The sequence below is a fragment of the Rhinatrema bivittatum genome, chromosome 3 (assembly GCF_901001135.1).
Source record: "Rhinatrema bivittatum chromosome 3, aRhiBiv1.1, whole genome shotgun sequence".
Lineage (NCBI taxonomy): Eukaryota > Metazoa > Chordata > Amphibia > Gymnophiona > Rhinatrematidae > Rhinatrema > Rhinatrema bivittatum.
In genome coordinates this window covers 124543942-124568515 of record NC_042617.1, presented here as the reverse complement: position 1 = coordinate 124568515, position 24574 = coordinate 124543942, and the positions used below count along the sequence as shown (strand labels likewise).

Below are 24574 nucleotides of genomic sequence, written 5' to 3'. Positions count from 1 at the left end.
GCACCAAGAAGTGCAGAAACTTCTGATGGTCTGCATGGATAAGAATGTGGAGAAATGCCTCCATTAGGTCCAAGGACATGAGAAACTCCCCCTTGTTCACCGTTGCAATCACTGTCCACATCTCCATCTGAAAATGCAGCACCACAAGGCCACACTGACCTTTTGCAGATCTAGAATAGGGCAAAAAGAACCCTCCTTCTTGGGAACCACGAAGTAAACCAAATATCTTCCTCAACCCTGTTCTCCCTGCAGAACCAGGACAATGGCTTCCAAGCGCTGCAGCCTTAGTAGGGTATCCTGCACCACTGCCCGCCTGACGGGCAAAGCACAACGGGACATCACAAAGGCTTATTCGATAGGGCATGAAAATTCTAAGGTGTAGCCGTCCCTTATCACTTCCAGAACCCACTGATCGGAAGTGATTCTGGTCCACTCCTCGTAAAAATGGGACAATCTTCCTCCATCAGTTTCCAGGGAGGAGTGGACAGGTCCACCTTCATTAGACGGCTTTCCTCCTCCAGAACCTTGTCCGGAGCTATCTCTGGCCAGTCTACTTGTCCCTTGAAAGGACTGTTGCCTTCCTGAACCGTGCTTCTGCGTGAATCTGTTGGAGCAAAATCTCCTCATCTCCCAAAAGCAAGCATGTGGCAGAAAGTTCTTGCTTGCTTTATCATCTTCGGGCAATTTATTCCCTTTAGATTCCGCCAAATGTTTCATCAGCTTCTCCAGATCGTCCCCGAACAAGCACCTTCCTTTGAAGGGGAGACTGCAAACCTGTGCTTTTGACCACACATCCGCCAACCAATTATGCAGCCACAGGAGTCTTCGAGCGGCTACAGCGAACACCATATTCCTGGCTAACATCCGAACCATATCACACAAGGCATCTGCCACATATGTCACCCTCGCCTCCAAGCCTCCTGGCTGGAATTGGCAGAGGTCCCCAACGTTTTCTCCTGTGCCTTCTGCACCTAGCACAAATAAGTTCTCTGCATTAGGTTAGCTCTAAGGCTCAGAGCCGAAACCCTCAGACTCTTTAGCAAGATCTAGGTTCCAGTCCTGGATATCCTTTAGAGCCGCCAATTCTGCCACACAAATGGTCATCTTCTTTGTCACTACCACATCCACCTTTGGAAGCTCCAAACCTCTAGTGTCCTCCAGAAAGGGATACAACCTAGCTATTAGCCCTGGCCACTTTCAGTCCTGCCTTAGGAAATCCCATTCCCAGTCAATCAGCTTCTTCACTTCGTTGGCAAAGGAAAAGCCTTCGGCAGTCCACGCAGCCCGTCCAAACACAGAGTTTAGAGCCTCGTTGTCTGAATCCTCCTGCGTGATCATGATCCCCAGTTCTTCCAAAACCTGGGGGATGAAGGGCCACAACTCTCCTTACAGAACAATCTCACCACCCTAGGGTCATCCCCTTCCATGAGATGAATGTCCTCTGCATCCGGATCACTGCTCACCAGGACAGTAAGGATCCGTGCTTGGATCATTGCCAGTGTCATTAGGCAAATCCTCCTGAGGAGCATCTCCTTCCAAATTTTCCGAAGTTCTCCTCTACACCCAATCGTCCCACACCCCCTCGATCCCCAAACTCTATTCTTTCGATACTCTGTACCTGGCAGTCCCTTCCTTTATCCTTGGCTGGCAGGGTTAACTTGTTCAAAATGGTGCTCCTACCTAAATGGTTGTACCTGTTACATAATTTGCCCTTAATTCTTCGCCGTCGGGATCTATATGACTTTGAAACGTACTTGCGTGCATTCTTCTGGCGCGGACGGAAAGCTCGGATCCCACTGAGTCGGCTCAAAGAGAAATGGGGCAGGGGGGGGGGGGGGGTTGGGGGTGCCAGACCTGCGCACATAATATTTAGACAGTAATTTAAGGTTAGTGCGTGACTGGCTCTTGGGTGATTCCCATTACATTGACCTAGTGGCTGAGCAAATGCTAACGGCCCCACTGGACTTGTGGTATGTGCTGCAATCCGTGGGGGGGGGGGGGGGGGTCTATCGACTTATTCATCCGATATAGACACTTTAACCTCCCCTGTAAAAACAGCGTGGCGATCTCTCACTAAGATTGAATTTACTGCGCACCTGTACCTATCTATTACCTCTGTGGGAAAATCACCTCCCTGGCTCCGAAACTAAGGGCTTTAGAGACTAGTTAACCCTAGGGATCACACAGTTAGGACACGTCCTGGATGAAGCAGGTCATCTTCTCCCATTACATGAGATACAGGCACAATATGGGTTAACGGGGTTGCAAGTTTTCCCTTATTTACAACTGAAACATTATATTCAATCCTTGTTGATATCATTACAACCAGCAGTCTTTCGGAGCTTAGAGGCCTTCTTCTTGTTGATTAAGGATTTTCCCCCATCTCTGTCTTTTTATTATAAACATCTTCACCACTATGCACCACACGACCCCTTCACATTATTAAGGGAGCGGTGGAACTCGGATGGGGTATAAGAAAATTATTCCTTACCTGCTAATTTTCGTTCCTGTAGTACAGTGGATCAGTCCAGACAGTGGGTTGTGTCTCCCTTCCAGCAGATGGAGTCAGAGAAAAGCTTGAAGGGTGCTCTCTTATAGCCTGGAGCGTCCTCTGCGTCCCTTCAGTATTGAGTATATCAAAGCAAGAAAAAACCATGGAACGGATCAAGAAAACCAACCTCAGACAGTAACTATGTACAAGAATGTTTTGATTAGAAATTGTAGTGAGAACAAACTTGCAAAAGGAACCACTGGCAATACACAAACAGTCCTCATACTGTTAATCATTCGAGCTGATATTCAAAAGTACTGTGTAGACAATCCCAAAACCCATATCTACTCTTAGGGTGGGCGTCTGGACTGATCCTTGGTACTACAGGAATGAAAATTAGCCGGTAAGGAATAATTTTCTTTTCCCTGTAGGTACCCGGATCAGTCCAGATAGTGGGATGTACCAAAGCTTCCCTACGTAGGGTGGGCCCCGGATAGCACTACTCGAATGACCTGAGCGCCAAAGGAGTGTTGCGACAGTCACTTCCCAACAGCTTCACTCCGCCTACCTTTCCTTTTCTGCGGCTCCTCCTGCTCTTCACGGACGCCTGGCTGCCACAGCGTCCGCCTGCCGTCCTCTCCGGCGTCCCCGGACCGGCTTGGGCGCTGCCTCACGCCATGTTCTACAGGTACCTTAGGGTGCGCGCGCCGCACGGCCCTCACTCTTATTTCCTCATTGGCGCGTTCCTCAGGGGCGTCCCCCTGTGATGACGTCACGCTGCCCAGATATTTAAGCCTATACTTTATTGCTAGCCGTTGAGTTAGCAAGGGGATTCTTACGGATGGGATTCCCTCTCCGTACCCAGCTACTCTGCCTCTCCAACTTCTATTGGACTCGTTCTGCTAACGGGGTACCCGCTCCTCGGGGGGCCTCTTTTGCTTCTTTCAGGTCGCTTTCAGGTAACCGATACTCGCTCCTCGAGGGCCCATGTTCCCTGACCCGCTGCCTGCTTCTATCTCCTCTTCTACTTGGAAGAATTTGCTACAGACACCATCAGTGAGTACTACTCTCATCCACTCCTCAGAGCTGTCTCCCTGGAACCAGGTACTCGCTCCTCGAGGGCCTGCCTCCGTTCCAGCGCCAGTGCCATCTCCTACGTGGAACCGCTATGTAAGTACTTTGCCAACAAGTCTCCCTACTCCCAGGGATCTGATACTCACTCCTCGAGGGCCAGCTCTCCCTATCTCGGGGCTTCTCCATATTTGGAACTCTGTGAATGTTCTATTGTACTCATTCTCTCAGTTCTCTCCACTACAGCACTGCTACTGGAGGAATCGCTGTTCCAGCGCCTGAGGAATACTAGTCCAGCCGGGCTACAATTTCTACTCACTACTGCCACTTCTGGTGGCTTCTCAAACTGTCTAAATAAAGATAAAACTGTGTTTGTGTGTCCAAGAGCTGAGCCTGACCTGTGGCCCCTCACAGGACTTCCCCCCGTGGGCTTGGTCAGCTGCCACAGTGTCCAAGGCTCCACCCAAACCTCATTAATTATAACAAGGAGCCAAAACCTGGTGATTGGAGATTTAAGCAATATTGACGTGCAAAGGTGTGCAACAATTTTCAGGTAGCTGCTCTGCATATGTCCTGTAGTGAGACTGCCTGGCTTTCTGCCCAGGAAGCTGCTAGAGCACAGAGCAAATGAGCCTTGATGCCCTCTGGAGGTGGCCGACCAGCACCAACGTACACTGAAGAGATTGCTTACTTTAACTAGCGAGCAATTGTGGTTTTAGAAGCCTTGTTCCCCCTTTTGGGTCCGCTCCACCGGACAAAGAGATGGTCCGATAGATGGAATTCAATCGTAACCTCCAGATATCCAATTAGGACGTGCTTGACATCGAGCCATCTAAGTTCTTCTGGGATCCTCGTCAGGGAAGGTTGGTAGTTCCACCGATTGATTCAAACGAAAGGCCGAGACCACTTTTGGCAGGAAAGATGGAACTGTGCTCAAGGATACTCCCGAATCTGTGAAATGGAGGGAAGGTTCCCTGTACGACAAAGCTTGAAGCTCTGAGATCAAGGTGGGCAGAACAGATGGACACCAGGAAAACTGTCTTCAGAGTGAGGTCTTTGAGGGTAGCTCTTCTCAGCGGCTCGAAAAGAGGGCCACCTAGAATCCAAACTCCTTTAGAAACCGGACTATATCAGGATGTGACGAAAGAGGAGCTCCATCCAGGTGACGGATGAGGGAACCAAGGGCTGCCACCCGAACTCTCAGGGAATTGTATGCCAACCCCTTTCTCCAGGCCTCTTGTAAGAAGGATAGTATCTGGACTACTGGAGAGCGACGTGGATATACACCTGTGAATTCACACCAGGCCTCAAAGACTTTCCACACCCGCATGTAGGAGGTGGAATTGGAAGTATTCCTAGCCTTCAGTAGGGTCAAAATAACATCCTCCGGGTAGCCCCGTCTCCTCAACCTGCACCTCTCAAAATCCAGGCCACAAGACAGAAGTGATCTGCCCGGTCGAAAAATACAGGACCCTGAAGCAGAAGGTTGGGAAGATGTCCCAGGTGGAGAGGTCCGTCTGCAGAAGGTTGGGAAGATGTCCCAGGTGGAGAGGTCTGTCCACCGCGAGGCTGACTAGGTCTGTAAACCACAGTCTTCGTGGCCATTCCGGCACCACTAGAATTACAGGACCTTGGTGAATCTCTATTCTTTGAAGCACCTTTCCCACCAGGGGCCATGGCAGGAACACGTAAAGTAGGAGGTTTCACGGCCATGGAAGGACTAGGGCAACCACTCCTTCCGCGCCGTGCTCCCTTCTGCGACTGAAGAAGTGCGGAGCCTTCGTGTTCTTTTGAGTGGCCATCAGATCCAGATGGGGAGTCCCCCACCGGGCGAAGAGGAGCGCCACTGCTTTCTCGGAGAGTTCCCACTCTCCAGGATCTATGTATGGACGGCTTAAGAAATCTGCTTGGACATTGTCCACTCCTGCTATGTGGGACGCCGCTAGGCGGGAGAGGTGGAGTGCCGCCCACGCCATTAACTTGTCAGTCTCCTGAGAGACATGGTGGCTCTTTGTTCCTCCTTGACGGTTGATATACGCTACTATAGTGGAGTTGACTGAGAGTATCCTTATGGCTTGGCGATGAACTAGGGGAAAGAAACACTTCAAAGCAAGATGAACCGCTCTGGTTTCGAGACGATTGATCAGCCACATCACTTGCACTGAAGTCATTCGTCCCTGTGTCAACTGCATTTGTGTCACAGCTCCCCATCCAGAGATGATCACCCACTGTGGGATCTCCAAGTCCACTTCCTGCAACAAGTGATCCAGACTGAGCCACCAGCTCAGGCTGTCCTTGGCAACTTCCGGCAGTGGAAGGAGTGCTTGGAACTCCTGAGACACTGGCTTCCAGCGGGAGAGTAACGCCCTCTGCAAAGGACACATATGCGCAAAGGCCTAAGGAACCAAATCTATAGTTGATGCCATCGATCCCAGGACCTGGAGATAGTCCCATGCTGTGGGGAGTGAGAGGCAACAGAAGCGCTGTACCTGAGAGATAAGCGGCCGAGCATGGTCCTGACGAAGGAAGACTTTGCCCAAATTGGTATCGAACCTTGCTCTTAAGAAGTCGATCAACTGAGAGGGAGTAAGGCTGCTCTTGGCAAAATTGCCAACCTATCTGAGAGAGTGGAGAAGCTACAAAACTCTCTCGACCGCCTGCTGGCAAAGGTCCAGGGACTTCACTTGAATGAGCCAGTCATCCAGGTAGGGGTGGACTAGAATCCCCTCCCCTCCTTAGGACTGCTGCCACCACCACCATGACCTTGGTGAAGGTGCGGGGAGCAGTCGCTAGGCCAAAGGTTAGGGCCTGAAATTGAAAATGTTGACCGAGGATTTTGAAGCGAAGGAAGCATTGATGTTTCTTGAGGATGGGGATGTGGAGATAAGCCTCCGTCAAGTCCAAGGACGCTAGGAATTCTCTGCGGTGTACCGCCACTATTATGGCGCGTAATGACTCCATCCTGGAATGTGGGATCCTGAGGGCCCTGTTTACCATCTTGAGATTCAGGATTGGATGGAAGAGTCTTCCTTTTTGTGGATGAAGAAGTAGACGGAATAACGGCCTAACCCTTGCTTCTTCGGGGGCACCGGGAGGATGGCACCTAAGTCCCTGAGCCGGTGGAGCGTCTGACTTATTATATGTTGTTTCTTCACTGGGCCTCAGGAAAAGAAGAGAAACCTGTCCCTCAGGGGTCGAGCAAATTCTAAAGCATAGCCATGCTATAGAATATCCAGAACCCATCGGTCTGAGGTAATTTTGACCACTCCTCGTAAAAGAGGGAGAGATGTTCCCCTATCCTGGGGGTCAAAGAGTGGGCTGGCAATTCTTCATTAGGAAGACTTGGAAGAGGCCCCCTGAGGGAGGCTGTCTCGAGCTGGTCTTCGACCGCGAAAGGAATGAGACCAGGACTGCGACCGTGAGGAAGGCGGTCTTTGAGAGGCCGGTCTTGACTGTCAAAAACGCTGCTGACCCCGGAATCAGCTTCTAGTAGAATTGAACGTCCTGGAAGTCAGAGGATGATCCTCCGGCAGCTTATGCACCTTGTTCTCTTCCCAGGGATTTGATGAGTTGTTCAAGATCCTCACCAAACAGTAATTTGCCTTTGACGGGGAGAGATCCCAGCTGAGTCTTAGCTGAAGATTCAGCCGACCAATTACGGAGCCAGAGGAGACGCCTGGCAGAGAATGCTGATACCATTGAACTGGCCAGGATGCGAAGTAAGTCATATAGCGCATCCGCTCCGTAAGTTATTACCGCCTCTAGGTATTCCACCTGATGCGCTTCCTCTTGTGGCAGGTCTTGAGCACTGAGCAGCTGTTGGACCCATCTGAGACCTGCATGCTGCATTAAAAAGCTGCACACTGTGGCTCTTACCCCCAGGGTTGATACCTCAAAAATCCTTTTGAGGTAGACTTTGAGCTTCCGATCGTGGAGGTCTCAGAGGGCAGCTCCACCCATGACTGGGATGGTAGTCCTTTTTGTGACCGCCATTACTGACATGTCTACCTTGGAGACTTTGAGGAGTTCTAGGAATTCCTCTGGGAGAGGATAGAGTTTGTCCATAGCCCTTCCTACTCTCAGACTAGACTCTGGTGAATCCCATTCTCTGGATAGCAACTGAAGGAGCATAGGACGAAACGGAAACGTTTTCGCTGGTGGACGCATTCCGGCAAGGACGGGGTCCCCTTTCGTGGCCCCCGTACTGGTGCCAGGTGGATCCTGTGGAGCCTTAATATCTAATTCTGCTAGGACATGGGGGTTGAGAGGATCAAGTTCATCCCTCTGAAACAGGCATAAGACCCTAGGGTCATCCCCTTCCATGTGCATGTGAGAAGTCAGATCATCCTGGTCCTGGGCTGGCCCCAGAGCACCCTGGGGAGAAGGATCCAGATGGGGGACCACCCTGTCTCGGGAGGATCCCTGAGAAGATGCAGTGGACCCCTGAGGAACTGCCATGGACTGCAGAGGATCTGTCAATCTAATCACCTTAGGAGGAGGGGGGCCTGAAGATGCAACTTGGCGCTGTTCCAAACTGGCCAAATAAACATTGTGCAAAAGAAGCACAAAATCCGCTGAAAAAAGACTGGGGGGGGGGGGGGGGGGGGGGGGAGGTCCCGATGGAGGTACCAAGTGAGGAATGATAGGAAGGTCCACTGGCGTTGCCCCCTGGCCCGGGGGGGGGGGTTTAACCGGAATTAAAACTGGTGGGGAAGGAGTAAAACCACCGTCTGAATCCTCATTTGGCTGCCTAGGAGCCCAGCTCTGAAAACAAAACGGCTGCCGTTCCCACGCTAGACGGGATCGTTGCTGGCCCCCCAGTGAGCAGTTGCGTCTGAGAGTGCAAAGCCGAATGTCCAGCCAGCCTTGAGGGACCCTCCCTACCGGGCAGGCACCTTGAGCAAATGCCTTCACGGGAGAGCCGCGTCCTGGGCTCTCCGCAGGCAGCACATCATGCTGAGTGTGGCATGGGGGAAGGTAAAGTCTGGTAATAAATTAGAAACACCCCCGGAGCCTGGCAGGAGCAGGTAAGAGAACCTCCACTCAGAAAACAACAACTTGGCTTTTTACAAAAAGCAGAGGAATGTCACCTCTCTGCTAGCGCTGCCCCGAGGAAGGTGGCATCTCAGGGCAGCGTGCCATCGTGAGGGGGGAGAGGTTGGACCACCAACATTCATCCCTGGAAGTCAGAGAAGCCTGAGAAGGAAAAAGTACAAAAACTTACCAAATCTACTCTGAAAAATGCCAGGTAATACTGCTACCAGTTCTGCCTGCAAGTTTGGAAGTGACTGAGAAGCCAGAAACCTTTTTTTTTTTTTTAAACTTGATCCATTAAGACAGTGAAAGAATTTAAGAAGGAATTAGAGAGAGAAATCTAAAACTTCTATCCTGCTGTAGGTGAAATGGGGAACCGCATTTTCTGCAACCTTCATCTGCTGGAGTCAGAGAAATACTGAAGGGACGCAGAGGGCGCTCCAGGCTATAAGAGCACCCTTCAAGCTTTTCTCTGACTCCATCTGCTGGAAGGGAGACAACCCACTGTCTGGACTGATCCAGGTACGTACAGGGAATCAAAGTTATAGAAGCTATGATTAAGTCCTGTTTCAGATCTCTCTCTCTATTGTGTGTCATTTAACATGTACTTTCGTGAAATGCAATATAAGCTCCTTTGGTGGGCTTATATATCTACTAAAATGGCTTACCATGCCAACTTAGTCCCCTCGCAGCTATGCGGGAAATGTGCACAGCAAGTGGACTCACTATCACATTTCTGGGGGTGCCCAAGTGTAGCATCATTTTGGGGGAAAAGTTTGCGATATTTGAACGTCTTGTTACATATAAATCTCAGTTTATCAAGCCAATTACTTCTATTTGAGTGTTTTCCCTCTATGCAGGTTCGGGGGGGCGGGAGCCCACATATTCTTTAAGAAGGCCTGTTTTGTTGGAAAGAAACTGATTCTTTTACACTGGAAGGACTCTGCCCAGCCCTCATACTGGGAGTGGCGCAATCATTTACATCGGATGATGCAGATGGACAGTCTAATGTCCTGATCCTCTCTAAAACACAGCCAGCGATTCTTACAAATTTGGGACTTTTATCTTCTTCATCCTCTCGTTCCAGGAGCATGATTTTGAACGCTTGACACACTGTGTTCTGTACTTACTGCTCATAGGGTAGTTTGACAAGTCTCTGCTGTTTTTCATCTATCAGGTGGGGGGAGGGAACCGGGGTTGGGGGGGGGGGAGCTAATGGACACTCTTCATCATATACACTGTGCATACATTGTTCCTTCGCTTTCCTTTCTTTTTATCTAACATGTATTTGGCTATGCACTCTTGTGTATTTTACTGCCATTGGCTTGTTTTTTCAGTTGAAATTCAATAAAAATGTTTATACAAAAAAAAATAAATAAAGAATGCCCCTTAACCTGGGAGGCGCCTCAGCTCGAGGCTTCTTAGCCAAGCTCCAGGACTTCTAGGTTGCTGACTGCTTACCCGCTGCTTCCTTCTTAGCGAGGTAGACCTCATGCAGCAATAACAAAATCCGCGTAAAACCAGTCAGGCTCACTGTCTTCTTTATCCGCAAGGTCCTCCCCATTGGTTCCCCTGCCACATCTCTACCTTCTCTAGACCCTTGCTGTACTGGAGAAAAATGGGAGAGGGGAGTCCCTGGACTCCCTTGTCCATGGCAAGCCTCCTGCCAAATGGAGACAAAATGGCCACCATCTCCTTCAACCCCCCCTGGGGCCTCCTGGACGGGGCCTGAAGACCACATGCAGCATCCACCTGCTGACTCCTCTACCAAGGCCCCTTCGCCTCCAGAGGCACAGCTGGTGCATAGCAAGGCTGCACTTAGGAGCGATCGCCTCCCACCACAAGCCCTTCAAACTTTCCCGCGCTCTGCAGGAGGCGCCATAAAGCGCGTCACAGTCTGCAACCAAAAATAACCACGAGCGGGAGAAAAAAACTAGAATTCTGACTCTGCTGAAGGTGCTGTCCCAGCCCCAGGTCCTGAAATCAAGCCATGCTCACTTCCCTTTTCACCCCCAACACTGAGCCAACTGCCGCTCACAAAAAAACAGCCTGTGCAACAATTTTTTCTTTTCCTTTTAAAGGCATAGTCACTGAGCAATCCAGATAAAGAAAGAGAAGATATACATTCCTACTTCTGGGTGCTCCTGGCTGGTGCAGACAGCTGGGTAGACGAGAAGGCCTCGGGGAGAGTGAGGGAACCAGAACCCCTGGCTTTCCCTCCCCCTGGAAATCAAGGGTCAAGCCTGGCTAGGGACTGCCAACCCCCTAGCTCACCCTGCTCAACCAGAGGGATGGCCCACAAAGCAACCTAACACTTCTGGGAGCTTTCTTCTCTTTTCCTAACTTTACTTTTTTTTTTTTTTTTAACTAAGTTCAGATTGCAGGTTTGCACCTCTACCATCTGCTGGAGACAGAAAAATACTGAGGGACTGCAGGTGGCACTCTTGGTTAAGTAGCAATGCCTGAAAAGTTGTATTCTCTGCCTCTGCTGGTAGGGATGCAAAACCCACTTGTCTGGGCTGATTTGGGGTATGAACAGGAACTTCCAATTACTTTGTCTATTTGTAAAGCTGGGCCTATTCTTTATGGAGTCAAAAAAGGAAGTATTCAATGTGTTAGGCCTGAAAAAAGGTCATCATGCCTCCTAAAAAAAATTCAGACATGTCCCTCTTTGCTTACAAACATCTGATACTTAATGTAGGCATTGTTCTTCTTTTGGTCCTGAGACCATCAAAGCACTGCCTGCCAATTAATGTCCTAAAAAGAGCCAACTACTGCTATCATAGGCTCAAAACACTAAGATTTAAAATTCACATGACTTCTTTTTTTATTTTAGCAACCTGTAATAACCACATTTGTTGATCTGACAGATTATTCAGGTTCAGAAAGATTCCTACAATTTAAGTCTCACCTCTGGAATGAGAAGAGTCAATTTCTTTAACCAGTCTTGTAAATGATCACTATCTGCGAGGCTGGATTTCACCAGTGAACAGCAGTGTGCCCAACTCACCAACAACCACATAGAATAGTGAGTAACTAAGAAGGGAGGAAATGAAAATCAGTCTTCAACACCATGTAACATGTAAATCATTAGGTTTTAAAATACACAAATGTTCTGTCACTACAAATTAAGTGCTGCATAAAAGAAGAAACACAGAAAAGGGGACTTCATCACCTTGCCAGAGTAATAATATTGTTTAACTATTTGAATTAAATCTTCTATCACTGGCTTATTTACATAAGGGCGAATTTTTAAACCAGCCGTCCACTTAAAAATCGGGACTTAAATGTGTGGATGGGCCCTGCCCACATTTTCAAAAGGGTCTGGCTACGCTTGCAAGTCCCAATATGTGCACAAGTGCTGGGCCCTGAAAAGGGGGTGGGTCAGGGGGCATGGGCTGGGCGGGGAGGGGAGGGGCTGAGCGGGATGGAAGCCGGCTGGGACAGCTGCCATTAGCCGCTGTTCTGGGGAAGTGCATGCCGGAAGTTGCTTCTGCTCCAACGGAGCAGAAAGTAAAAAAACAAAAAAAATGGGGATAGTTAGGGTTAGGTTAGGGGTCGGGGTGGAGAGGGGAAGAGGTTTTGTTACAGTTCCCCAGTTCGATGTAAACCGATCTGATATGGTCTTTCTACCATGAAGGTCGGTATAGAAAAGTGTTAAATAAATAAATAAATAAATAAATAAATAAATAAATAAATAAAATAAGAGTAGGGTTAGGGATAGGAAAGTACCCTCCCGTTCACTCCTTAATTGGAGCGAACTGGGAATGAATTGGGGTAGGCCAGATTGCGTCGCTGCATGTAATTTACTAAAATTCACCCCCTCTCCCCACGTGCGCTCTGCCCGTACATTCACGCAGTCAACGGATTTTATAACATGTGTGCACATTATAAAATCGGCATATCCATGTGCACGCGCCAGAAACTGAGTGCACATGGCGTGCGGGCGCTCCTTTTAAAATCTACCCCATAATGTTTGGCACCATGGTGTTACTGGATCTATCTGGACTTAAAAATAATTGGAGTCTCTATTTGCATGGTGAAATTGCCTAGAGTTGGTTGTTGCCCAAGGACATGAATTCAAAATTCCTCTTTGCTACTCCGTCTCCGGTTGCCATTAGGCAAGTCACTTTGGGGCCAATATTCTAAAAAGTCTTAGCTCCTAACTTTAGGCTTCTAAATTAGGTGTTTAAGTTAGGTGTCAAATTCAGAGAAATTAATTTTTAGCTGAAAATTCACATAAATTCAAGATCATAAATGTTATCTCCTAAATTTAGGCCCATTACTCATTTGCCTAGATTTAGGCCTCTATATTAGGTGTCTAGTTCTGAAAATCAGTGCTATGCTTCTAATTTTGTTTCCCTGACCTAACTCCACTCTCACAGCCACCTATTTTTTAGGATCCTGATGAAACTAGGAGCCTAAATTGAGGGATTCAGCCCTAGTACATTTTCAAAAAGGCCAATTTAGGGGCCTAATTGCAAACATTAGGATCCTAAACTCTTCGAAAATTAGCCATTAGGTTTGTAATTCCTAGCTCAGAATTTGACTTGCTTTTTACATTCCACTTGCCTTGCAATTCTGTAAATATACTTTGTTTAAAAAATCTTTATAATGATAAGGTTTAAACAGTTGGTGGGGCTGAGATGTTTTATTTTTTAAAATTTTTGCCGAACAAATTGGCCAAAGCTATTAGAGCCATTAGAATAGATATGATGAAATTTAAACTTATCTGTTAATTTCCATTCTTTTAGTCCTGCCAGTCCAGTCCAAAACAGGTAAGTTATGTTCTCCTGCCAGCATATGGAGACAGAGAAAAAAAAACTCAAATGTGACTTCACTCCCCCTAATAAAGGTCTGGTATTGCCTTCAGCTCTTCAGTATTCTATATCAAAATTAAGACAACCAAAGGAAATTTCATGTTTTGAATTCCAAATCACCACCACATCCAAAACATAATGCAGCCAAGAAACTTCACTCCATGATCATTAACCCAGGAATTAGACAATTCCTACACCAAGGTCATAATTAGGCCAACTACCTTCAGAGTGGGCAACAACATAATTGCTGCTAGTTTTCTGAACTTTATCAGACTGAGAACCCTTGATCATTGTGGCTTCCCTGGGTGGATTCTGGACTGGTCTGGCAGAACTAAAGGAAAGGAAATTAACAAATACGTTTAAATTTCACCTTCCTTATTATCTAAGACAGACCAATCATAACAAGTAGGACGTACCAAAGCTCCACCCAGACTGGGCAGGAAGAAGCCACAATAGGTCTCAGGATTCCTGCATCCAAGGTATGGCCTTTCCCACACTGAGATTCTTAGAGCAGGGATGCAACAGAGACAAGGGTGAAGCCCTACCATTCTTCTCTGGAAAGACAGGCTCTGATTCTGTCTATGAGGAGCCCTGCACTCGTATCGAGTAAGCTTGACGACCCTCTAGGACCTACAAATGCTTGCTGGAGCAGGCCAAAGTGCTCATCTCCTTGATTCATCCTGAATTCAATGCCTTAGAAACCAATATGCTTTAATAGCACCCACATCAAAGACCTAGCCAAGGAAAAAAAGTGATCACCTACAAACATCTCAAAAGATGACCTGTCCCTGATCTGGCCTTCATCACTCTATTTTATTACAGTCATAATTCTAGTCCGCTAATGGTCCTCTTTCACATCACTGATGGCTGTAACCCCAACTCTAAGTATCCTATGTAGCCTGGTTCTCTTAACAACCAAGATTGTAAACCCTAGGAGATGCCTTCCATTCTCTTTTACAACCAAGAAGAATCATCTGACTGGGGAAACGGGTAAAGGAGAACCTCTGCTTGCAATTTCAGAACTCAGTCTAGGAAATATCCAGGGTCCTGTTGGGAACATTCACAGAAGACAGGATACCGGTCATGGTTCTATGAGGATATCCAAATCCCTACGCTCCTGCTTTCCTTTTTTTTTTTTTTTTGGCTGAAGAACTTGCTCATATTGGAGCTTTGCTGGGCTGATCTGAAATCCACTCATGTTGGTGCCCACCTGACCACTAGTAGGGCAGAAGCCACTTCTGCCATTCCTTGCACATCAGAGTCTCAAGAACGTTAGCTCAAGACATTTGCCTGTACAATGAAAGTGTTGGCCATGTGAGCTAGGTTTTGCAGGGGAACTCCATCCCAGTCCAAATATGATTCACTCACCAGGGTATCTAAGGGCTACTAGGTTCCTTCTCTTTGTTCACATCAGTTAATGGCATCATCTGAATGCTGCCACCCAGGCTGCTTTCTCCTGAGCTAGAGGCCAGGATTTCTGGAGCACTAGCCAACTGGCTCTGGCCCTCGCCTAGATATGGACTCAATGGTACTCTACTAGGACTCCTGCCTCACTTCAGCTGACCTGGATCATAATTTCCCTCCTAACCTATAAAGCTCATGCCTATGGAGAGAAATAATCATAAAGGAGACTGCAAATCAATTCCCTATAGGTGACACCTTTGGAAAGTCCCCTGCTCAGGCTCCTTCTAACCTCCCAAGGACAGGGAAAGTAGCCTTTATTAATTTGATTTGATTGACTGCTAATCGATCAAAGTTACCCAAGCCTTGCAGCACTGAACTACTAGATATCATCCTGAGAGGAGTGCAAACTGAGTGAGATATATGTTAGTCTGCGCCCAAAGTGCAAACTTCAGGTCCCTTGCCCTGGAGCCCATGCTCAGGGCAGACATGAAAATGGGAGAGCTGGGCACCGGGAGTAAGGTTTTCATCACTTGAGGGCTAAGGCCTTTGGATACGAGAAGTTCTGTCTATATGCCAGATGCTGGGAAGGACTAATTGCTGTTCAGGATAATCATCAGTCAGCCTTGGGGGGGAATTCCACAATGGTATAACCTTGGCTGCAGCTGAACGACATTCCTGCTCTAACCTATCCTGAGTAGTCAGACATCTGACTAAAGGAGTCCCTCCATGCTTAGGGAGGCCTTGACTACCCCTTGACCAGGAGGTAGCCAGTTCACAGTTAGAACACGGGAATAGCCTGATAGCTGTTGGTAATAGATTCAGGACAATGCATGTGACATACATCTGGTAATCATCATAGGGAGACCTTAAATAAATAGTACTATGCCCCTGTCTTCTTTTCAAAGAAGAGACAGGAACCTAAAACATGTGGATGACTGAACCAACCTAATACCATCACACCAAAATCCTACACGGAGGACGACAAGGAAGTCCCCAAGTGGTATCCGATCACCCAGAGCAAAAGACTAAGAGTCACTGTGAAGGAGCATGCCAAGCAGATAGCAACTTGAACCCACTGACCTGGAATACCTCCCTGAGGAAGAAAAGAGTTGCCTGAGAAGATTACTTGTAGCTTCTGAAATGGCCCTGACCAGGGCTGGAACGGAGGGGCTGAAGAGGCTTCTGATAAGCTTTCCTTGGACAATTTTTACCTTTTTATTTCTTAACTATATTAATGCTATTTTAGTTTTTAAGTAATTTTAACTATCTTATTATTTTTTTATTGAAGATTTTTATTGTATTTATTTCTACCTTCTAACTGCTTACATAAAATTTTGTATTATGTAAACCGTTAAGATAGAACCTTGTGTTCTGGGTAACAGTATATAAAAATTGCATAAATAAAATAAATAAATAAGCACCCTAAGCCAGCATCTAAATTTTGGTCCCTAAACTTCCAGGGCTATTCCAAAAAACAGATAATCTTAGAGCGGGTATAACTGTAGAAAAGGTAGAGCATGTAATGACCCTCACTCTGTGGAAGAGATCCAGAGAAACAGAGCTGTAAACAGTTTAGCCCTAAACTGAACTAACCTGGGCCAGGCCACAAGGGAGCTCCGATTAAAGGAGCTCCTAGCATCACTTACCTCCAACTATGCAAGACTCACCAACCATAAATCCATCTAGGAGCAGCAGGTTCGTGATCCCCCCCTTCAGCACATTGTTACCTTAGGGGAAGGTCACCATGGCCACCTTCAATAGATGTTGGACCCAACGCAGGAGGACTTGAGTCACAAAATCATTTCACATAGCTACATGGGGAGAGAGACTTTAGATAAAAAAGACAGTTTAAACAGAGTCTCTATCTTTCTATCACGGAGCACCTTGAATGTTAAGCTTCCATCCACCAACTGTAGTCTTAAAAGATGAAGACAACAACCCATGGTGATCCAATACCATATCCTTCCCTTTCCTAGGAAGAGGATAAAATAGATCCCTCACCATCTTGGCCATCAAAAGGCTGAAACCAGGTGTCTCATATTGAGAAGATCTCATTCCCAATAGTCAGAAGTATAAGGAAATTCTTGGAGAAATGGCCTAAGAGCGCCCAGGAAAAAGGGATCCTCCTACAAATTACTGCTTCAAATTGCTCATTCAAAAGCTGGGCATGGCCAGAATTAAGAGCCACCAGCTTCTTTCTCCAGAATAGCCTCTTCATTGAGGCATTATCCCTTCTTGAGGAGGTAAATGTCCCGGGCCTGTAGATTGGCTATTTTCTCCTCCTCTAGTCAAGCCAATTACCTATAGCTCTCCCAGCTAGTGGAATGCTCTAGCACCCCAAATGACACCCCAAGTGACAGCAATCTATAGCTTCATAGACCTAATTTAGCCTTAAGAGAAACTCTGGGAATCTTCAAGTGTATAGAGGGGAAGAGAGCCATTACAGCAGGTTGTTCCCTCCATCGCTCAGCTATCAGAGAAGGTAGGAGAGAGTAGCAGCACCATGCATGAAATAACCCAGAAGAGAACTGGAGCTGCTGCGTCTGAGGGAAAATATGTAGTGCCTACCCCCCCCAAAAAAAAAAACAAAAAACACCTTCCTGTTGACTATCAGAGAGAAGAGGGAGATAGAGAGTCTGGTTTGCTTAAATGTATTATTGGCATGAAACAGTGACAAAATGCCTGTTAATCAGGCCAAAACGGAAGTGCCAACCAGACCCTATTCCATGTGCACTATAGCGCAGCCTTCCACCGTAGGGTCCAGAGCTCGAACTGGGAGCCCAACCAGTTTTGCTCTTGACAGGATGACCTGCTGCAGTTCACACATCCCGCCTGGTGTCTGACTATTCACAAGCCAGGCAGAACGCACCCGCTGATAACTGGGCCGAAGCAATTTACATGAGGCATCAAGCCTCCCCTCTTTTTACAGTCATAATGGAAGCCAGCAGAGGGAAGGAGTGATCATCTCAGACCCCTGACAGAGTCCAAATCTGGCACAGCATCATAGAAGTCTAGCAGGTAATTCAGGGGAAAAGCTGTGCTGCAAGCTGCTTTTTTTTTTTTTTTTTTTTTTAATACTGCCTCTCTGTTCTCCCAAAATAGAAGGAGTATGTGCTATCATTAGCTCCTGCTACTGAACCCAACAAGGGTACAAAGTCATCCAGGACAATCCGATACTTCATCCATCAATGCGGAAACTCAGATCCCAACTGAGAGTTCCCAAAGGGAAGGGAGAATCAGTCTCACCAGGACCAATTTCCATAGCATCCCCAAGACTCAGCCTACACTCCACCGGAATCCTGGTCCTAAAGCCTTCCCAGGAGCGGCGTATGTTCCACAGAAAACCTAGGCCTAAAAAGCCTTCCCAGGAGTGGCTTACCCATTGCTGCATCCCCAGTCCACATGTCTGCTGACAACAGAGAAAAACAGAAGAACTCAAGGCAGCACCAGATCTCTATAGGGGGAGTGAAATCACCTTTGAGCTGTTTTTCTCTATCTTCATCTGCTGGCAGGGAGGACTTAACCCATTTGACTGGTCTGATCTGGCATGGACGATAAAGAAATCAGTGTTTTCTAACTCTCTCCTGGAGACAAACCTAACCAGTTAGATTTTTTAGGATTGTCACAATGAATATGTATGAGATAGATTTGCATATACTGGGTAGTGTGTGCAAATCTATCTCATGCATATGCATTATAGATATCCTGAAAACCAGACCAGTTAGGAGTCCCTTCACAAGAGGAATGGGAAACACAGGTATACGAATAGTGTTATTTATGATCATGCTGTTACTTACACTTAGGGGGTGGGTATGCTTTTGCACATTGCCTGTTTTTGAGAATATTGGTTTGTTTGGGTTTTTTGGATAGCTTCCAATTGGAGATAGAGGAAGCAAGAACAGTAACAGAATTCAAGGCATTGGATAAGTACAGAGGATTCTTAGTTGTGAAGTAGAGGGAAAGTCTAGGATCAATTGTAGTCTAGGTTACTGCAAAAAGAAGCAATTTGGGCAGACAAGATGGGCTTTACAGTCCATATTTGTTGTCAATCTAGTTTCTTTGTAAGCTGCCTGCTCAAAAGCTACAATAGTGATAAAATGTTTGATTTTTAAACTGTTCTACAATTAAAATACATACAAGTACATGCGTTTATTGTCTTGATTAGGCAATAAACACATGCACTTTCCTGCTCACCTTCATGTCTTGACCTGTGGTCAGCTTGGGCTTTCAAGACCCTATGTAGAAATAAATACAAATAAACAATAATACAAATATAGTAGTTATTAAAGACGTGGATTCGTTCTGTTAATTTGAGAATTTATGTGCATAAATATTTTAAGCACATATAATGGTATTTATGTGAATAAACTTCTGAAAATTAACAAAATGAACAGGTATTTTGGAAAAATATGGGAAATTTTTGTTTGAACCAAAAACAAACCAAACAAAATTTATCTTGTACACAAATCTAAACAAACATCACAGAAATATACTTGAAAGAAATGTACTAAGCACAATTTAACTTAAATGTTAAAAATATATATTTTTATAAAAATTTTAGTTTATTTAAACAATTACTATTTTGCTGATCCACCAATCTCAGTGGATTTCAAACACATACAAAATTAAACAAATATGGGGAGTCCATATTCAAAAGCATTTAGCTGACTAACTCAGAAGTTAGCTGCATAATTGATTTTTTTTTGGTAATTTTTCAATTTACCATTCATATTTTCAACAAGCCATTTTCTCAGGTAATAAAAAATAAAGTTAATATTTTTAAAATATTTCATTTTGCGTGAATTTTGAAAATGAAATCAAATTTTTAAAATTTAAATGGTAAGATTTTAACAGAACCAAAGCTTTTCTTTTCATTATTTCCTGATAATACTTGATGAAATTTGTATGCTGAGCATTAAGCTGAGCAGCATAGACATAATAAAAAGGCAAAAGATCATTTATCAGTAGGACAGGAATTGGTAGACCACCATCCTTATATATTACATAACAAGGCAGAGAATTAAAACAAAAAAATAGCAATTGTGTCACATATGGGAAGGAAATAGCTGCTGCTCCTACCACTGAATCCTCTTAACGAAATTACAAAAGTGCAATATGGCGTTTTTGCATGCGTGAAGCACCTTTAACGCATGTAAAAAAAGCCTTAACGCATGTGAAAATCCTTTAACGCATGCGAAAGCACCAATACGCATGGTGCGATGGAAATCCGAAAAAAAGGAGGAGTTTGGGGTGGGATTTGTGGCCAAGAGGGCTGGCTTCACAATTTTGCGAAGCTTTATCGCAAGCTTTAACGCGATTTTAACTACACCTTTTTCATTTGTGTTAAGCCGTGCAATATGGCTTTATCGTGCTTTGTGATGTTTACACAAATAGCGTTTTTAGTATTTTAAACTGCAGGAGAGACAGCCTAGCTATCAGGCCCTCATACTAGAGAGAGAGCCTAGCTATAAAGGCCCTCATACTAGGTAGGTATTTATACCTCTATATGAGGCCCACCTAGGTTACTCAAGGTGAGGTTTAGGTAGGAGTTTAGGTAGATTTAGAATTTCCAAGTCCACCCCCCCCCCGACGTAAGTTGTCCGGGCAGAGCCACCAAAGTAGGCTGGAACGCGCCGAGTCCGTGAGCAGTAGGAGAAGATAAAACTGCTTGGAGAGTGGATTCCACCGGGAGAGCAAGGCTGATTGAAGTGGACGCATATGAGCAAAGGCCCACGGGACCAGATCGAGCATGGAAGCCATCAAACCTAGAACTTATAAATAATTCCAGACTCTGGGATGAGGCATGGACCGTAGAGATTCCACCTGATCGAGAAGCTTGTTGCGTCTCTCCTCGGGAAGAAAAACCTTGCCCAGGAGAGTGTTGAATCGAGCCCCCAGAAACTCCAGGGACTGAGAAGGAATCAGATGACTCTTGTCGGGATTGACAACCCAGCTCAACGAACTCAACCGGTGCAACACTTTCTGAACCGCCAACCGGCAAAGGTCCTCCAATTTTGCTCGAATCAGCCAATCGTCCAGTTAGGGATGCACCAATATACCTTCCTTCCAAAGCGCCGCTGCTACAACCACCATCACCCTTGGTGAACACTCTGGGCACTGTAGCTAGACCAAAAGGTAGTGTTCCTTGTGACTTTGGGCAAGTCACTTTACCCTCTATTGCCTCAGGTACAAAAAACCCTTAAAATTGTAAGCCCTCTGGGGACAGAGAAATACCTACAGTACCTGAATGTAAACCGATGTGATATCTCAGATCGAATGTCAGTAGATAATAAATAAATAAATAGATAGATAAAATGAAGCCCGAGGACCGCAAACCGCAGATACTTCTGATTATCTGGACGGATGGGTATATGTAAGTTTGCATCCGTCAGGTCTAGAGATGCCAAAAATTCTCCCTTGTGGACGGATGCTATCACCGAGTGAAGGGTTTCCATGCAAAACCGAGGTACCTTCAAGTGTGCGATTGACACTCTTTAAATCGAGGATGGGACGGAAGATGCCCTCCTTTTTGGGTACTATGAAATAGATGGAGTATTGACCTCGCCTGAGATCTCCTGTGGGCACCGGAACTATGGCTCCCAGTTCTTGCAGACGTCATAGGGTGTCTAGTACCGCCTGACGTTTTTGATGGTAAGAACACGGGGAAACCAGATAGCGTTCCTGCAGTGGCCGTGCAAAATCTAAAGCGTAGCCGTGTTCTACTCTATTTAGGATCTGAGGTCAAATTGGTCCACTCCTCTAGAAAGAGAGACAGCTTTCCCCCTATCTTTGGTACGGAGGAGTGAACCAGCCTCACTTCATTGTGAGGATCTGAGAGCACTATGGGCTTGTGGAGCTCCGTCTCTATCAGGACGTCGGTCACGAAAGGACTGATTCCAAGAGTATTGCGGCCAGGACCTTGACTAGATGAGGACCCGGAAGATCGAGATGAATGGAAATGACGATTTCCCCAAAATCTGGCCCTTTTGGAAAAAGATCCCCGCATCCTAGGCCTGTCCTAGGTAACTTATGGACCTTGTTGTCTCCTAGAGACTTAAGAGAGTCCTCCGATTGTTGATCGAAGAGTAGCCTTCCTTTGAAAAACAAGGATCCCAGCTGGGCTTTGGAAGAAACATCCTCAGACCAGTTCCTGAGCCAGAGGATTCTGCGGGCAGATACAGCCGAAACCATGTTTTTCCCTAAAGTACGAAGATGATCATAAAGCGCATCAGTGCTGTACGCGACCGCAGCCTCCAGCCGACTGGCCTGCGCTGCCTCAGCCTCAGAAAAAGATGCAGTCGATTGTAAGTGCTGCATCCAGTGGAAACTGGCTCTCAGCGCAAAACTACTGCGCATGGCTGCTCGAACCCAGAGGGCTGAGACTTCAAAAATCTTAAGCTGCAGCTCCAGTTTATGATCCTGCAAATCCTTAAGAGCAGTGGCTTCCGTCACCGGGATGGTGGTCTTCTTTGTCACCGCAGATACAGCTGCATCCACCTTGGCACTTTGAGAAGGTCCAGGGCGTCCTCCAGTAGCGGGTACAATTTATCCGTAGCCCAGCTGACTTTCAACCCTAAATCTGGAGTGTCCCACTCTATAAATAACAGGTCAGTAACAGACATATGGAAAGGGAACAATTTTGCAGGACCCCGGAATCAGTCCATCACCGGATCAACTGCCCCCATCCGCGAATCTTCCAGAGGAAACTTGATCCCCAATTCCTCCAGAATAGCCAGGATGAGAGGTCCTAACTCATCCTTACGGAACAAACGCACCATCTTGGGATCATCTCCCTCAACCATAGGTGGTCCTGCATGCTTGGAAGGCAGGGTCAGGGTATCTGGGTCCAGATCTGCATCAGGTCTTTGTGGATCATGCGGCAGGGTGTTCCCCCCCCTCCCCCATCCGAGGTATCCGAAGACTTAGTGTCCACCGGATCCAAAATAGATCAGAGAGGGCGCTTAGATTTTGTGGCTCCCACTGCCAGTGGGGACTTGGGCCTCTTATGGGTCAAGCCGGTATCTTTGCTGCGATGAGAAGACCCCGAGGCTGCCCGAAAGCCCCTGCTATCCTGTTTCTTTGCTGTTCTCCAGGCCTTAAAGGCCTTGTGGAGCAGCAATACAAAATCAGAGGAGAATGAAGATGAAGAATCTTCTGAGACACACACCCCCCCCGGGCCCCTCCCCGACAAATGCTCCTGATCCTCCTGGAATATGCCCCTCCCCCCCAAAGGCCCCAGGCTGCGGCGAAAGAGGTGGAGGGGAATTCCTCTCCCCTCGCGCAGCTTGTTCCTGAGCCCTACAAACTTGTAAAATTGCCTCCGTTCCCGCGCTGAGCAGGAATGGGTTGGAGGGCTTATTGCTAACCTCGAGCCTCCCAGGCTCTTGCAGACATCGGGGAAACCCCCCAGCGGGAAGTTTTTGCCGCCGCCTGCACTGATGAGCCCTCCCCTCCCGAGAGGCAGTCAGAGCACAGCCTGGCTCTGGAGAGGCGCGCGCTTCCACACGACAAGCAGGCCGCACCACGCGGCATTGTGAAGAGACTAAAAATAGCCCGGGAGCACGGCAGGAGAGAAGAGAACTGTAGCGCAATGTCGGCAAATCGGGGGTGGGGGTGGGGGGGAAAACAAGGAGGATGCTGGGCCGGCCGACAAAATAAAAAAAGTAAGATTAAAAAAAAAAAAAAAAAAAGTAGTAGGAAGCTGTGTGTTTCCCCCTCTGAGGGTGAGTGAACCGGGCTCCACGGTATCAATCTCAGCTATTGCAGGTAATCGGGTCCTCAACCCTCTGGGAGGCTCAAAGGCTTCTAAGCCTTTTTGTCCTGGTTTTTTTGGGGGATTTTTTTGTTTTTTTTTTTTTTTAAATGTAAGCCAATCAAAATTAAGCCCCTAATCAAAACCAAGACCTAATAACCAAATTAATTCCACAGAAAATACTAGTTAATCCAGACTGAAGGGATTTGCACCTCCACCATCTGCTGGAGACAGAGAAATACTGACAGACTCTAGGTGGCACCTCAGGGGTATAGGACGGAGTCCGTTAAAACTTCTCTGTCTCCATCTGCTGGAGGGGAGGCAAAACCCAGGAGTCTGGACTGATCCAGGTAGGTACAGGGAACCATAACATAGTCCGATAGGTTCTAAACCAGGAGGAATTTCCCCATCTTCCAAGGAATCTGTATCATTCTCTTTGCCCGTGTTGTCCAGGTCCCTGCCAGAGATACCCTTGGTGAGGCGAGGCATGCCTCGAGGTCCGCTGATAGGACTGGGAGAGGGAGGGCTTACCGGCTGAGGTTTCATCCAGACAGAGGAAAAGTGAGAGAGCAGACTGCGCCTATACAAAGGCTTGAAGAACCTGGAAAGATTCCATCCAAGAGAAGCAGCCGGGTCCATACCTAGCCCAGGAGGTACTGGAGTAGGTGCCACTGAATTTCCCTCTCCCATGGATGACCCATTCCCAGGGGTACTCAGATCCAGGGTACTTCCAGTTAAGGCTGTGGCTAACCCATCCTCTGAATGGGAGGATAGGGCTTAGCAAAGTCCAGGAAAGCCAACTCTCCCTGGGCTTCCTCACAGTGCTGACATAAGTTGGAATCCAGGTCAGACTGTGAAGCCCTAATATGACAAGCAGCGCAGAGAGAAAGATGCTTATGTTTCTTGGCTGCCGGAGCCATTGGCAGCGGTAACTGTGTTCTGTCTGCTCGCGCTTTAAATTTTATGTGCATGGATTTTGGATGCCTAGGCGGGACGCAGCAA

At 47.0% G+C, this 24574-nt stretch overlaps 1 protein-coding gene across 1 annotated transcript in view; it reads right to left on the bottom strand.

Annotated features, from left to right (window-relative positions):
* USP34 (ubiquitin specific peptidase 34) overlaps positions 1-24574 on the bottom strand; it is a 1009100-nt gene that overhangs the window by 477374 nt on the left and 507152 nt on the right. Inside the window, exons 35-36 of the mRNA XM_029593702.1 lie at positions 19015-19055; positions 11508-11632 (exon numbers count right to left, since the gene is read on the bottom strand). Of these exons, the coding sequence (XP_029449562.1) occupies positions 11508-11632; positions 19015-19055 (166 nt within the window). The remainder of the gene's footprint in view (positions 1-11507; positions 11633-19014; positions 19056-24574) is intronic.